Below are 16,321 nucleotides of genomic sequence, written 5' to 3' on the forward strand. Positions count from 1 at the left end.
TGAATGGTCCCTGAATTCAGTTTTCCCGGGAAGACTGGCACTATTAAGTTGTTTCACGTTCTCTTCTTCCATTCTAGACTGTATAGAGGAAAAAAACATAGCACGGATGGACTTTACATTTTTCTGACTTGGCTAGGTTCCTTAAGACCCCCATACTCCATTCCCACTGGGAGTCCAGGACTGAGTGTAAGAGAAACAATGGAGGCTCTGGAGAGGGTTTGTGGAATTAGGCCCCAAATTCCATGTTCAGGTGTCTGTATTTCTCTTTGCTACTGACCTGGCTCATTCTCCAGTTCCTGTCCTGTTTGTCCCTCCAGTTGGAAGCTCTATTTGACCATCTTCTAAGAGCCAAATCCATAGCCTCAGTTCCTGAATTACAAATGCAATTTCTCCCCTCAGTGTAGGGAGGCTGGTGGATTGACAAGTTGACAGCAGTCACCTTTATGGTACAGCCTGTGGAAACCCTATGTATTATTCTTATAGGCGGCTTGAACTGGGGCTGGCCCAGCTCAGAGGGCTGGTGTTGTTATTACGTAGTTTCTGCCTTTCTAATTCCCCTCTGGGTGACTCTTCATTCCTCTTTGGCATGAGTCAGTTCTTTTGGGCTGAGTGTGCCCAATGATACTACTCCAGTTCTCTCCTTGCCATTTATACACATTAAAGTCGAATTAATCTGCAAGCAGCCCAATATATTACTTCGTATTTCCAAAAGAACACATTTTACATTTCTCATGGTGAGAGTTTCAGGCATCAGAACCTGGCCAGCAGGGAAGATGGGTTTGGGGAGGATGAGGGAGGCGTTCTAATGCCTTTAAAGTTCTGCCACTGGGAGGGTGGCCTCAGTAGAAGACCTGCCCTGACTCCACTCCATGATTAAGTACCATTGGTGAGTTTGCGTGTGATCTGTCCCGTGAAAATAGCCTTGGCTTCCACAATAAATAGTATCCTTTAACCTCAATTGCAGTTTGCTCACATCTTGAGACCAGAGCCTAACCAAGCGTCTGCCACAATTATGTGGGGCAGCTGTAAAACCTTTCTGTTTGTTAGGGTTTGGTTTGCTCATCGTGTTTGTTGAGGGATCACTGACCAGAGACAATGTTATGGCTTATGTAAAAGCTAGAAGAATTCACTGTACATGGAAGTGGAATAAAGAAAAAGCAATTGCCTTCCTGAGAATTTCTGGGAAGTGAATTGAATTTTGGCTCTTTTCTTGATAGGCCCAAATCCTCTCAACCATCATTATCTAATGGTCATGTAGCACTCACGGTTACTTCGACTTAAGATGTGGGGATAGTCATGTTTTCTAAACTCTGCCCTTCACTTTGAAGATACAAGGACTATTCTGCCCTGACTGGGGTGGAAGCTACAGTGATGGTCATGGGAATCCCGTGGGTCTACTTACCGGTCTAAAATACAGCATTTCTTTCCTATTCTTTAAAAGTGCCATTGTCTAGACTTTTCTCTTTTGTAGCCTTAGAAGGAGAGAGGACGGGAGGTAATAAGATAAAAGCTAATGAATCCAGCTATCTGCATTATGCTATTTGACCTTATCCAATGGAATTTAAATCAGCTTGTTAATGATTTTAAAACAACACACCCACTCCACATCTCACTGATGGTGGGACCATTTTAAAGTACAGATTCAGGCAGAAGTGGCAGAGTTGAGGATGTCAGCACCTTCGAAGGATTTGCCAAGCACTCATTCCAACACTGCTGTCCTGTATCAAAGCATCCTTGAAGCTCTTCCTTGGAAATGGCTTTTGGAATCACCCAAAAAAGCACGCTTTATTATTTTACAGCCACTACTTGTTTCTGACCCATTAAAAGTGCTGTTCAGCTTGGTCATTTACCCCACTCACTCAGCATAGTTCCAAATGACATTTGGCTGGTTCCAAAAACAAATATACCCCCAGAAGATGGAGATTTTCCTTCAACAAGGACAAATGAAAGAATGGGTCACAGGCTGTGAAGGGAAGTTTCAAGAAGGGGTGATATGAATAAGGGCTGTATTAGAGGAATTAGCATGTAACTTCCAAAAGGAACTACTTTGAGAAATATCTTTCATACTTTGAGCACTGATAGATTAAAAACAAAACAATCCTCATAGTTCATAGGTACACCTGGAAGAACATGATGGCAGAATGTCTATTGCCAAAATGCACTGATTGTCATGAGGTGCCACTAAGCATGTGACGGTGTCTTTGCAGGGTCACGTCCTTTGGAGAAATAGGCTCAGGTGTTTCTTCATCCAATAAACTGAGTGCTTCCTTTTTTCAAACTTCTAGTGGGTATTATGCTTTCTCACTTAGTAAATTTTCTTTCATTAGAATAAAATGACCTTTTGTTCTTTGGTGGAGAAAATGTGCTTGTTATTCTTGGCTCATTTTAATTTAGGAGAGGGTATTGTCTAATACTGAGCTCCACTGAGTCCGTTTCTGCATTATTGATTCTTGGTAATGAGAAGATTGGATGAGAGAGACGGTAGTGCGATGGAGAGAGCATGGTCATTGGAGTTAGAGAGTCTTGGGTTTGAATCCTGGCTCTACCATGTAGGAGATCTGTAACCTTGGAAACTTCTCAGAGGCTTGGTATCTTCATCTCTAAATGCTTGCAGGGTGCTGTGAGGACAGGGCAGATATTGCATTTAGGTGCTTAGCACAGTGCCTGGTGCACAGTGGGTGCTCAATAAGCAGAAGCCATCTTTGTAACAGAGTCATACTGTGTTCAAGCACATAGGACAGTGTTTCCCAAGGGGCGGCTGGTAGATTCAAACTGCCAACCTTTTGGTTAGCAGCTGAATGCTTCATGCATAGTAAAAAAAAAAGCAGCTGAATGCTTCATGCATAGTAGTTATACCTAAAATTCTAGTTTTCCTAATGTTCTGTGAACACTGAATAACAGCAGACAGGGAGCCTTAGGAGGCTTCCTGCAGCCTCACAGGAGAAGGTAGAGTTGCCTTCCTCTGGGCTGGATGCAATAGTAGAGGAACATTGAACTGGATGAACTTCTAAGTCCATTCTGATCCTAGCTTCCAGAAGTCCCTACCAAACAGTTGTGGCTCCTGGGTGGGCCTTCTTGGGCTGTTTTTCTTACCAAGATCTTTCTGAGTATGAGCTGGATAAGGCACAGACCTTTCCCTGTTTAGGAGAAAGAGGCACAGAAGTTCCCCCAACTCTGGGAGACAGGGAACAACCATCACTGCTTAATTTGACACCCTGTGTTGGCATGGTAATGCGTTGGCCACTTTGAAACCAAACCATGAAGCTCTTACTTAACCAACTAGCATGATTGGTGAGGAGTCCTGACTTAGCAAGAAGCCAGAGTAAAACATTTTATGAGGTAAAGACTCTTGTTAGATGTCTAAATAACAGATAAAAAAATTCCTAAAGAGGGTATAAGAGGGAAATACTGCATGTGGTTGCCACGCCCACTGCTGACAGAATATAAAGCCCTGGAGAGGACCAGGACTTACACCAGAGAAAAGGAATCAGGCTTTGAAACTGATCTTCAGGGCTCCATTCCCTCCCAGCACCATGCCGTACACCTGCTTCCTGCCCAATCTGAGCTGCCGCACCAGCGTCTCTTCCCGGCCCTGTGTGCCCCCCAGCTGCCACAGCAGCACCCTGCCTGGGGCCTGCAACATCCCTGCCAATGTGGGCAGCTGTGGCTGGCTCTGCGAGGGCTCCTTCAATGGCAACGAGAAGGAGACCATGCAGTTTCTGAATGACCGCCTGGCCAACTACCTGGAGAAGGTGCGCCAGCTGGAGCGGGACAACGCCGAGCTGGAGGGCCGCATCCGTGAGCGGTGCCAGCAGCCGGAGCCCGATGTGTGCCCGAACTACCAGTCCTACTTCCGGACCATTGAGGAACTGCAGCAGAAGGTGGGGGGGGCGGTGGGGAACCACACTGCCAATTTAATGAACTTTGGTTCATTCACTCATTTTGTGACATACCAACTTCTGAATGGGATCTAAGACTGCTCACAGCTAATCTGAGAATGGTAAAGACACAGCATTGGCTTAGATAGGAGACTTCAGGTAGTCTTAGAAAATTTATCTGGAGTCATTACAAGGGAGGGCTACAGACTGGGGATAGGGGGAAGGCAGCAGACCAAAATCAGTCGTAGAAACTTTGCATGTCTTCCAAAGGGCTTCTTTCTTAAAGTCAGGATATCAAGTTCTTTCATTCTATTATGACATCCTGTTCTTGTTTCCAGAGCAGTATAGTACTTAAAAAAAATGCAACTGAACCGTTTCTCTGAGTTAGGAATTTCCTGACTAAATCCTCACGTTTTTAAAGCCTTTCAAAGCTGTAGCAAAAGACAGTGCCTATGGCAAAGCAAGAGAGCTTTGATTCCAGAAGCCTCACTAATATACACGGACACATCACCCACTAGAGCAGACATGGAGACAAGTGACAAAACAAGGTCATAAATGCAGGAGTGGAAGTGGGTGCAAGTAAAGAGTCAGCATAGAGGTAGGACTTAATACATGGTATAAGATGGAGGGCTCCCCAGCAGAGGCAATATCTGACTGGGGTTTTGAAGGATGAGCAGGAGTTTATATCCAACAGTACAAGTCCTAGATTCTCAGAGGGAATTGACTCTCCACTGTTCTGTAGTTCTGGCAAAGTGAATGACAGAAAGGGGCCATGTGAGTTGAATATCATTTGGCCATTTAGGAAGCGTTAGGCACAATAGTGGGGTGGGAAATGAAGCATTGAGTAAGTCTGTCTCTTTCCTTAAGGAGCTCAGAGTCTAATAGAGGAAACAGATGTGGAAACAAATGACCACAGTGAACATGATAAGAAACCTAACTGGCTACATGCAAAGTACTGTGGGAGCTCGTGGAGCAAGTGACCACCTGGAGGAATTGGGAATGTGGGTTATGCAAGGAGCCTTGCTAGGGTGAGGACAGCCCAGGGCATTGGTACAAGGAGGCTTTGTGCAAAAACATGAACGATGGCAAGGTGTAGAGAGAGAGGAGTGAAGCCATAGGGCTGGAATGAAGGTGGTATGAGGGTAGAGTAGCCAATTGTCCTGGTTTGCCAGGAACTTTCCCAGTTTTGTCATCCCAGGAACTCTCTCAGTCCTAAGCAAATTGGAACTGTTGGTCACCGTCTGTGAGACTTGGCTACCCAGAATGCTCAATTCCTGCAGGAAGCCAGAGACAGACCAAGAAGAGAATTTATGATGAAGGGCATGTTTCCTCTTGACTGTTCTGATTGTGAAATTCTTAGTTCTATTAATTAGTCTTCCTTTTATCCTAACACTGAAAATCTGGAAGGACTCAGAGCTATTTGGAAGAAATGTGGCTAAAAGAAATAAGTTTTAACTTTAAGGAACCAGCCATTATTCTTAGTATAACTAATTTCACTAGTAATACTCTCCCCGGAATCTGTGTAGCATGCAATATAATTTCTCAGATATAACTGAGCACCTATTGAACATAAACAGCATTTAATCACTTTATATACGATACACTGTGATGTCAGCACATGTTCCTCCCATATAAACAAGTTAGTAGGGGTTGATGTTGACTAAAAATAACAAAGCCCTTGCTCATTCTAGAATGTTTTGGGTCTTCCAGATTCTGTGCAGCAAGGCTGAGAACGCCAGGCTGGTGGTGCAGATTGACAACGCCAAGCTGGCTGCAGACGACTTCAGAACCAAGTAAGATTTTTTGTAAGGATCCGAGCAGTCTAGTAATGGGACAGGATGAATTGCAAAATGGTGAACTCTCTGTCCCTGGGAGTGTTAAAGTAGAAGCTATCTTGGAGGATATTGGGAGGATTCTTGCCTTGGGTTAAATGTCTTTTAAAGACACCTTGGTGCTCAGATTCTGTGTTTTTAGTTTGGAAGGATGCAACAAGCCACCCATTGTTTCTCTTTTTCAACTCAATGTCAGGCCAAGTTTAAAACTGAATTTCACACTGGCTTCTTGGTACAGGTTAGTTACTATCAGCCATCAGAAAGAAGCAATTAAGCCATAAAAAATAGGAGACAAAATCCATTTCTTTCAGAAAATCAACCAGTTTTACTAGGTATGACCATTATAACCATAAGAATCCTTTGCATTTTTTTTTTTTATGGGACCTTACAGTTTACAACGTGATTTCAGTTATATCGCTTCTGTATCTCCAGGTCGACCCTATGAAATGGTAGTTTTAGCCTCATCTTAAAAAAAAAAAGGAAATCAAGGCTCAGAGACAAATCAAGACAATTTGTAATAGGCTCATGAAGTTCACTGAATTATTTGAGAAGGCAAAGATGGTAGGGCTTAACTGATAGCAATCTGTGAATGGGACTCTTACAACAAATAATATTGAACTAAAACAAACATAGGCACCTCCCTAATACCTCCTCATCAATACCACAGGGTCTCAATGAGGAAATAGGTCTCACTTGGTACAGCAATATTTTTTTTCTTCCTTTCAAAAATGTTTTTAACAATTCAGAATATTTCAAAATATAATGAATTTTACCAGATCAGCCAAGTAAAGTGGAGGAAACAATGTCTTCCTTCTTGACCTCCTTTGGCCTTTGGCTGTGTGGGCAGGTATGAGAAGGAGCTGTCCACACGGCAGCTGGTGGAGGCTGATATTAACAGCCTGCGCAGGATCCTAGATGAGCTGACCCTGTGCAAGGCTGACCTGGAGGCCCGAGTGGAGTCCCTGAAGGAGGAGCTGATATGCCTCAAGCAGAACCACGAGCAGGTAAGAGAATCCCAGCTCCCAACATCCCAATAATGAGAGCTCCAAGACTCCCCTGGGTAGGTAAGGTAGGTCTTGATTTGCTCAGCACTCTAGAGCTAACAGAACATTTTTCTGGCTGCTCAAAAAATACTTAGGGAATTTCCGTGGATGAGTCATTTACTTCTTTTGCGTAAAGGAGTGTGGTCACTTGGCCTATTTCCCGTTGGGGCCAGATGTGTGGTCAAAAGGCTACACAAAGATCTTTAAAATACTTCCTACAGCTTGATAAGATCTATTATCTTCCAAACAGGTGTCAAATAAATGACCAAGACTGGAAGTAGACAGCAAACTTCTTTATGCTGTGTGTTACTTAGAAAACTAGAACCCAAGCTGGAAAGATGGATGGATGGAAGGATGGATGGGATAAATGAGAGAAGTGAAGGAACTCAAAAAACGGTTGATTCAGGCCTCATGGTCAAACACAATCCTAGGAAATCAGATGCATGTTTCAAATATTAGATCTTTTGAAGAAGAGAAGCCAAACTCTAACAGATAGTATACGAAAGTAGAAGACATGAAATGAAAGAAGGGAGTCAAATCTGTACTCTTTATATTTAAGTAGCAACAATTATAAACCACTTATCACGTCAGGCTTATCAGTGAGCGGTAAGAAGATCAGAAAGAAGTGATAAAATCCTAGAGTGGGAAGAAACATTAGAAATAATTTAATCAAGCAGCCTCACTACATAGATTAGGAAAAGAGACTAAGAGAGAAAGTCTGAATTGCCAGCGGTAACTTAGTAGAGTTTTACATCAACTGGATTCATGTTTTCTACATTGCAATGCACTACTCTTTCCAACACATTTGATTCCATCAAACAGAGTGTATTTATAGACCTCTCTCTTTGAATTTATTTCTTCGCCTTGCTCCATCAGGAAGTCAACTCCCTGAGAAGCCAACTTGGTGAGCGCCTCAACGTGGAGGTAGATGCTGCCCCCACTGTGGACCTGAATCGTGTGCTGAATGAGACCAGGTCTCAATATGAGGCCCTGGTGGAGACCAACCGCAGGGATGTGGAGGAATGGTTCATCACACAGGTGGGCATCTAAGCACATGGGCACTCTAGACCCAAGACCCTTAGACAGGGTCTGACCCCTGTCTTCTGCCCTCTGTATATTTCAGACTGAGGAGCTGAACAAGCAGGTGGTGTCCAGCTCGGAGCAGCTACAGTCCTACCAGTCAGAGATCATCGAACTGAGACGCACGGTCAATGCCCTGGAGGTCGAGCTGCAGGCCCAGCACAACCTGGTGGGTGTTGTTCAGACTCCTGCTGAGAAATGTGATATCAGGAAATTGGGTCATACCATAAACTCTCCTTAACTCTTGAGGTTTGTGACTTCTTTGGAATGATATAGAGAAACCCTTTAAAGGAGCATGTCTCTGACATTTTTTTGTCTTCCCCATCACAGAGAGACTCTCTGGAAAACACGCTGACTGAGACCGAGGCCCGCTACAGCTCCCAGTTGTCCCAGGTACAGTACATGATCACCAACGTGGAGTCTCAGCTGGCGGAGATCCGATCTGACTTGGAGCGGCAGAACCAGGAGTACCAGGTGCTGCTGGATGTCAGGGCCCGGCTGGAGTGTGAGATCAACACATACCGGGGCCTGCTGGAGAGCGAGGACTGCAAGTGAGTACCCAGCAGGGGGCCCCCCTGCAAGACCCTGGCACAGTTCTAATAAACAATAGAAGAGGAACTTTTCCAGGTCCAGTTTCAGATGCCAATATGCCTGTAGAGACCAGAGTTTTATATTATAGCAGTGGGAAACGTAAGGTATTTGTTACCATTCCCAGAGCTAAAGGTATTTTCTGTCCCAAAAGATACTCATGAGACTTGACTGTTTTCTCCTCTGTTGATCCTTGGGATTCTGATGGGTAAATAAAGCTCTGTACCTTCAGGACTGGCTTGTTACAGAAAAGGGGAAAACAACTGCAAAAATCATCATTCATATTTAAGTAGAGCTTTCTGGTTTAACTAAGACTTCCAAATCAATTGTTTCATTGATTCTTGCTGGAAGCATGTGAGGCAGGCAGATGGGGCTCATTATTACCATCTTATTGGAAACTCTGGTGGTGTAGTGGTTAAGCGCTAACCAAAGGGTCGGCAGTTTGAATCTGCCAGGTGCTCCTTGGAAACTCTATGGGGCAATTCTACTCTGTCCTATAGGGTCTCTATGAGTCGGAATCGACTCGACCGCACTGGATTTGGTTTTGGTATAGATAAGTACATCGTATATTTTTTAAAAAAGGTGACCCAGTGACTAATAAGATACAGCACTTGACAGTTTACACAGTATTTTTATCAACATGATTTTGTGCAATTTTTTTCAACAATTCTTTGTGGTAGGTATGATCAACCCCATTTACAGGTGAAGAGGCTGCGGCTTAGAGGGATGAAGGGACTTCCCCTTGCTTCTGGGGTTTCAGAGTGAGGGCTGGGATTCCACCATAGCTCTTTCCCACCACTGTGCTTGAGTTTTGTAGTGTACTGATCAAGCCTTGGTTTCTGAAGACTTCAGAGAATGGGTTCTGATGGTTCCCATGTTTCCTTGGGTTGAGCTCTTTCCCCGCACCCTTTTCCTACCCTTCTAATAACCCTTCTAATACTGATGGTCTAATAATTCTGTGCCCCAGGCTGCCCTGCAACCCCTGTGCCACGACCAACTCCAGCAACAAGTCCGTTGGGCTCTGTGTCACAAATTCCTGCTCACCTTGCGGCATACGTTCCCGCTGTGGGCCCTGCAACACCTTTGGGTGCTAGATGCCCCAGGGCCTAGGAGGATTGTGTGAGGATGGAAGAGCCATCGATGGACTAGCCCTGCTTCTCTGACAACCATCAGCCACAGGGACCCTGCCCTAAGGCATTTCCATAAATCTCAGTCCTGGAGGGAGGACAAGTGCCCAGGGCCATGGCCTGGCTTTGAGCACAGTCCCACCTGATCCTCTTCCTTCCAGGCCTCTGTCTGGTAGTTGTTCTGTGTGCTGATGGTCTGACAAGTTGGAGCTATGAAGGTGTCACATGAGGTGTTTTGTGGTTCTCTCTGTTGTTTCGATCCTCTTGTAGTTTCCCAAATCCCTTTGTAAATCTCCTAATAAACTTTCCTCTTGCAAAGCAGCGACGACTCTCATTTGTATTCATTCTTTTCAAAGTGTTCACTCTGTGTGTGTGTGCTTCTTATAAAGCCACTTGAAAGCAAACAGGGACTTTATAGGTTAGTCCTCTCCTAAAAGGTCTTTGATCACCATTAATTAACATTCATTGAGTACAGTGAGCCCAGCCTCCTATTAGGCCAGCACAGAACCAGTGGGGACACTAAGACAAAAGGCCTCACCTGAATGTGATAAACCCATTCATTATGGAAACTTACTCAGTAAAATACAATGGTCAACATTTCTAAAAAACATTTCTCTTCCAAGTCCCTCCAAAAAGAGGGGGCGAAGCTAATATTTATTGAACTAAGCACAGGGACTGCACTACTAATTTTTCCCTTACTCACGTAAGAGAAATTGGGCTGAACCTAGAGCTCGCTCACTGAATGTCAGTTATATATATGAGGTGTGATATGAGAGAATAAAACTGATTTCAAACAAGCACTCCAGTATTATACGTCAAATAGGCATTTTCCTTCAAAATTGTCACTTGGGGAGGCATGATGCTATAAGTGCCCAAAACATTTCTGAAATCCTCCTTTGGGAAATACTGAAAAACTGAAGGACTCATGATAATAAAAAGGCCATGTCTTATATCTGAGTAATACCCAACAGATTTTAAAAGTGTTCTCTCGTCATTTGAATTTTTAACTATCAGGACCACAATTTGAATTTTGGAAGCCCCCAAAAGCTGTTTAGAGCCAAGTATGATATTAAATCTCTAGTTTCTGTCAATACTGAAAGTGAGAGCTATGCTCTGCCCTGCTCCTGCTGGTGCCCTGATATCTGGCAAGGTTAACGGCTTCTGTCACTGTGTGTGCTGTGGTTGGTGCCCAGGGCCCTGTACCAGAGTTTGGCCAAACTGCTAGTTGTGTCTTCTCTCCTGGAGATGAAGCTGATACTACCTTCCCCTGCTGTGACAATGCTGGCTTAAATGTTACTCTTAAGTTCTTGTGCTCTCACACTCTGGTTCTTTTAATTTTTCCTCCTTTGTTGTTGGAGTTCCCTTGTCCACAACTCAGGTATGAGACACTGGAAGATGAACTGAGTGACACCCCATGCTGGGCTCAGAATGTCCTGGACCCAGTTTGTGTACTCCAGCCTCTCTTCCCTCAGGATGAGTTCATTCCCAGGAGCTGCCTCCTTCCTCCTACAAACATACTCTTGCCCAATCTATCCCGTCAGTTCTTGGTACATGCTAGGACCACGTCCACCAACAGTTACCCTGCAGCTGCCTTTATCAGGGACAAAGTGTCTCCCAATTATCCCGTTCTGTACCTTGAGAGTGAGAGTTGAAATTTTGCAACATGATAAATGTATTTTGCTCTTATTGTTCAGTGTGTAAAGTATTAAATGAGTCTCTATGCTTGAGGGGGCAGTGTCAGTGGGAAGCTGGGTCCAGGGATGCTGTTCTGAGTCCTGGCCTCTGCCACGGTGGTTTCTTCTTGTTCTTTTTTGATGGAAAAGATAAAGGAGTGTTGGAGAAATCACTTTTTCTCAGGGCAGAGTCAAATGGGTTTCTGAGCTATCTGGGTAGGATTCACTGTTACTGTTCTTCTTACATACTCACAAGAAAAACAGATCAAAAGTTCACCACTGACATCGTTCTGATATCCTATGATTTGCCAATTAGTGTAAGAAGGCAATGGTATTTCTTATTTTAAATGGCTCTGTGGTTGTTTGTTAAGTGCTGTCGAGTGGGTTCCAACTCATAGAGACCCTATGTACAACAGAATAAAAAACTGCCCTGTCCCACACCATCCTCACAATTGTTGTTATGCTTGAGTCCATTGTTGCAGCCACTGTGTCAATCCATCTCATTGATGGTCGTCCTCTTTTTTGTTGATCCTCTACTTTACCAAGCACGATACCCTTCTCCAAGGACTGGTCCCTCCTGATAACATGTCCAAAGTATGTGAGAAGAAGTTTTGTAATCCTTGCTTCTGAGGAGCATTCTGGCTGTACTTCTTCCAAGACAGATTTGTTTGTTCTTCTGGCAGTCCACGGTATATTCAATATTCTTTGCCAAACCCATAATTCAAAGGCATCAGTTCTTCTTCGGTTTTCTTTATTCATTGTCCAGTTTTTAAATGGCTAATAATAAAATATTTCAAACATATTAAAAGTACAAAAAAAGAGATCTGTAATGCATAACCAAGATTTAAGAGATGTTAACCTTGTGCCATATTTGTCACCTCTCTTTTTTAAAAAGAAATAAAATATTAAGGAGACTTAAAAAAAACCCCACATTTATCCATTCTTCTCTCTCCTCCTAGAGGTAAATACTATTTTAAGCTTAAAAAAAAAAACCCTGTTGCTGTGGAGTTGATTCCGACTCATTGCGACCATATAGAACAGAGTACAACTGCCCCATAGGGTTTCCAAGGAGTGCCTTGTGGGTTTGAAGTGACGACCTTCTGGTTAGCAATTGTAGCTCTTAACCACTATGCCACCTGGTTGGTGCATAATCTGCAAATTAAAGCATTAAAAAAAAAAATGCATGTGTCCGTAACCCACTGCCGTCGAGTCAATTCCTACTCATAGCAACCCTATAGAACAGAGCAGAACCGCCCTACAGAGTTTCCAAGGAGCACCTGGTGGATTTGAACTGCTGACCTCTTGGTTAGCAGCCATAGCTCTTAAGGACTACACTACCAGGGTTTCCAGGTGTATGCATAAACGATGTTCTTGTAGGTCTTTTATTCGTGCGTGTGTGCGCGCGGGCGCGCGTGTGCATGTCTATCAACTTAGCAGTGTAAGTTAGAAAATGTAAATGCTATAAATCCTGCCACTAATTCTTCCCGCTCAAAGTTGTTACTGAGTTCTATGTTAATGCACGTTGCTCTGGTTCATTTATTTTAATTAATATATTACTGTTACCATCGAGTCGATTCCGATTCCGACTCATAGAGACCCTGTAGGACAGAGTAGAACCTCCCCATGGGTTTTCCAAGGCAGTAAATCTTTACGGAAGCAGATTGCCACATCTTTTTTCCATGGAGCGGCTGGTGGGTTTGAACCACGGACCTTTTGCTTAGCAGCTGAGCACTTAACCACTGTGCCAACAAATGATATCTTCATTTATTTATTCCCTAACAAAGGTGTGGCAGTGAACATCTTTGCCAATGTTTCCTTAAGCCTGTGTATGTGTTTCTTTAGGGCAGAGGTTCTCAAAGTACAGTTCCCTGGTCAGCATCACCTGCGAGCTTGTTAGAAATGTAAATTCTTAACTCCCATTCCCAGTCCCACTAACTCAGAAACTCTGGGACAGGCCCAGCAATCTGTTTTAACAGCCATCCAGGTGATTTTGATGCAGTGCTCGAGTTCGAATCTTAGCAAATATTGCCAAATGGGGATAAAATGGTGTTTTGCTCTTGTCTGATTCCAGGTGAGATTAAATATTTTTAAAATGCTGTTATTGATCATTTGTTGAATTAAATTCCCTTCAACAAATAATCGAATGCCTATGATGGTGCCTGAGACTGTCCTAGGTGTTGGAACATAACAGTGAACAAAACAATGATCTACTCTTAAGGAGCTTACTTTCAAGTGAGAGAAGACAGGCAATTGAAAAAAAAAAGAGGCAAACACGCATGTACTATTGTCAAGTGTTAAATGCTAAGAAACATAAAGCAGGGCAAGGAGACAGAGAAGGGGGGCTGGAGTTTTGGCGTAGGTGGTCTAAGGAGGGTAAATAGGGTTGAGTCTACTTATATTTCATTTTATTACTGACATATTTGAATTTATTTTTAAAATTTTATTTTTTGCTTTCTATGAACCATGATTTTTTTTCTTTGGTTCTTGTTTTCGCCTTTCCTGATATCTATTGGATTGATGCGGTTTTCTTTGTCTTCCCTTTCACTCTGTTTTAATGTTTATTCTCAATTTTTAAATGTACACATTTAACACTAATTTAAACTAATGTCTCTCTTCCTTGCATACAATACAAGGTCCATACAGCTGCTTAAATTTCTGTTCTTTATGTTTTCAGTTCCACCTTGCTTTTATACGCCTGGATTTGGTCGTTGCTCTCACTGTTGCTTAGCCCACCTACATGATTACAAACTTAGATGCTTACGTTGCTCCCTGCACTTTTCTCCTCCTTTATGTTTTTGATTTCCTGTTTTCTGAAATATATCCTTTGGTAGTTCTTACGGAATCTGTAAGTGATAAATTTTCTAACTTACTCTCTGAAAATTCTTCTTAGCAGTCACTATTAAATGATGGCTTGTTGTCGTTGTTGTTAGGTGCCCTAGAGTCGGTTCCGACTCATAGCGACCCTATGCACGACAGAACAAAGCACTGCCCAGTCCTGCGCCATCCTTACAATCTTTGTTATGCCTGAGCTCATTGTTGCAGCCACTGTGTCAGTCCACCTCGTTGAAGGTCTTCCTCTTTTCTGCTGACCCTGTACTTTGCCAAGCATGATGTCCTTCTCCAGGGACTGATCCCTCCTGACAAGATGTCCAAAGTATGTAAGACGCAGTCTTGCCGCCCTTGCTTCTAAGGAGCATTCTGGTTGCACTTCTTCCGAGACAGATTTGTTCATTCTTTTGGCAGTCCATGGTCTATTCAATATTCTTCGCCAACACCGCAATTCAAAGGCGTCAATTCTTCTTCGGTCTTCCTTATTGATGGTTTAGTTGGTATAAAATTCTAAGTTGAAAGCTACTTTTCTTCAGCATTTTAAAGATGTTATTCCATTGTCTTCTGAATTCTATTGCTGAAGCTGAAAAGCCTATTACTAATCTAACTGTAGTTCCATTATCAGTCATGTTTTTTTTTTTTCTCTCCCTCTTTGATTCTTTCTAAGATTTTCTTTTTGTCTTTAGTGTTGTGCAGCTTCACTACATTGTCTAAAGTTGGGTTTAGTTTTGTTATCCCACTTAGGACTTATGTACTTCTTGGATATACATCAAAGACTGAAATTGTTGGGTCACATAATACCTTGTTTAAAATTTTGAGGAATGCTGAACTGTTTTTTCCCACAGTATTTGCACCATTTTATATTCCCACCAGCAGTGTATGAGGATTCCAATTTTTGCAAATCCTTACTAACACTTGTTATTTTCCACTTAAAAAAATACATATATAGTCCTTTTGGTAGGTGTGAGGAGCCCTCGTGATGTAGTAGTTAAGAGCTTGGCTGCTAACCAAAAGGTTGGTAGTTCGAATCCACCAGCCTCGCCTTGGAAACCCTATGGGGGCAGTTCCTCTCTGTCCTATAGGGTCGCTGAGTTGGAATTAACTAGACGGCACTGGGCATTTTGAGTGGGTGTGACAGCCCTGGTGATGCGGTGGTTAATTGCTTGGCTGCTACCTGAAAGGTCAGTGGTTCAACACGACTTGGGAGAAAGATGTGGCAGTCTGCTTCTATAAAGATTTATAGCCTGGAAACCCTATGGGGTAGTTCTACTCTGTCCTATACTGTTGCTATGATTGGGAATCAACTGGACAGTAATGGGGTTTTTTGTTTGGTTTAGTGGGTGTGAAGTGGTGTCTTACTGAGGTTTTGATTTGCATTTCCCTAATTTTTTTTTTTAATGAATAATGTTGAGCTTTTTTCACGTGCTTATTCCATTTGTACATCTATTTTCTTTGGAGAAATGTCCATTCAGATTCTTGGCCCACTTTTAAATTATGTTATTTATCTTTTTATTATTGAGTTGTAGGTGTTCTTAATATGTTCAGAATACAAGTTCCTTATCAGAGGTATCATTTACAAATAACTTCTCCCATTTTATGGGTTGTCTTTTCATTTTATTGAAAGTATTGTTTGTAGCATGGAAGGGTTTAATTTCCGTAAAGTCCGGTATATCTTTTCTCTGTCATTTATGCATTTGATGTTGTGTCTAAGATACCATTGCTTAATCTAAGGTCATGAAGATTTACTCCTAGGTTTTTTTCTCAGAGTTTTATAATTTTAGCTGTTAACGTTTAGGACTTGACCCATTTTGAATCAATTTTTTGTATATGGTATAAAGAAGGGGTCCAACTTAATTCTTTTGCATGTAGATCTCCTGTTGTCCCAGGATCATTTGTTCAAAAGATTCTTTCCCCATTTAAATGTATTGGTACCCCTATCAAAAATTAATTGACTGTAAATGTAAGGGCTTATTTCTGGATTCTCAATTCTATTCCATTAATCTATATGTCTATCCTTATGCTAGTATCATACTGTCTTGACTACTACAGTTCTAAAGTTGTAAGTGAGGAATTGTGAGTCCTTCTCCTTTCTTCTTTTTCAAGATTGTTTTGGCTATTCTGAGTCTCCTGCATTTTCATATGGATTTCAAGATCAGTTTATCAATTTCTACAAAAAAGCCAGTTGGGATTTTGATACAGATTGCACCGAATCTGTAGACCAATTTGGGGTATGGTGCTATCTTTACAATATATTAAGTAAGTCTCTTGATT

The 16,321-nt window shown here is 42.5% G+C and overlaps 1 protein-coding gene across 1 annotated transcript; it reads left to right on the forward strand.

The window, feature by feature from the left end:
• The first annotated feature begins 3,406 nt into the window (after positions 1-3,406).
• LOC100666190 (keratin, type I cuticular Ha3-I-like) lies at positions 3,407-9,897 on the forward strand. Its single transcript, XM_003414460.3, has 7 exons — positions 3,407-3,881; positions 5,589-5,671; positions 6,558-6,714; positions 7,630-7,791; positions 7,877-8,002; positions 8,164-8,384; positions 9,389-9,897. The coding sequence occupies exons 1-7, from the start codon at positions 3,534-3,536 to the stop codon at positions 9,513-9,515; spliced, it is 1,224 nt and encodes a 407-aa protein (XP_003414508.1). The 5' UTR covers positions 3,407-3,533; the 3' UTR covers positions 9,516-9,897.
• The last annotated feature ends 6,424 nt before the right edge of the window (positions 9,898-16,321 follow it).

The sequence above is a fragment of the Loxodonta africana genome, chromosome 18, assembly GCF_030014295.1.
Source record: "Loxodonta africana isolate mLoxAfr1 chromosome 18, mLoxAfr1.hap2, whole genome shotgun sequence".
NCBI classification, from domain to species: Eukaryota; Metazoa; Chordata; class Mammalia; order Proboscidea; family Elephantidae; genus Loxodonta; species Loxodonta africana.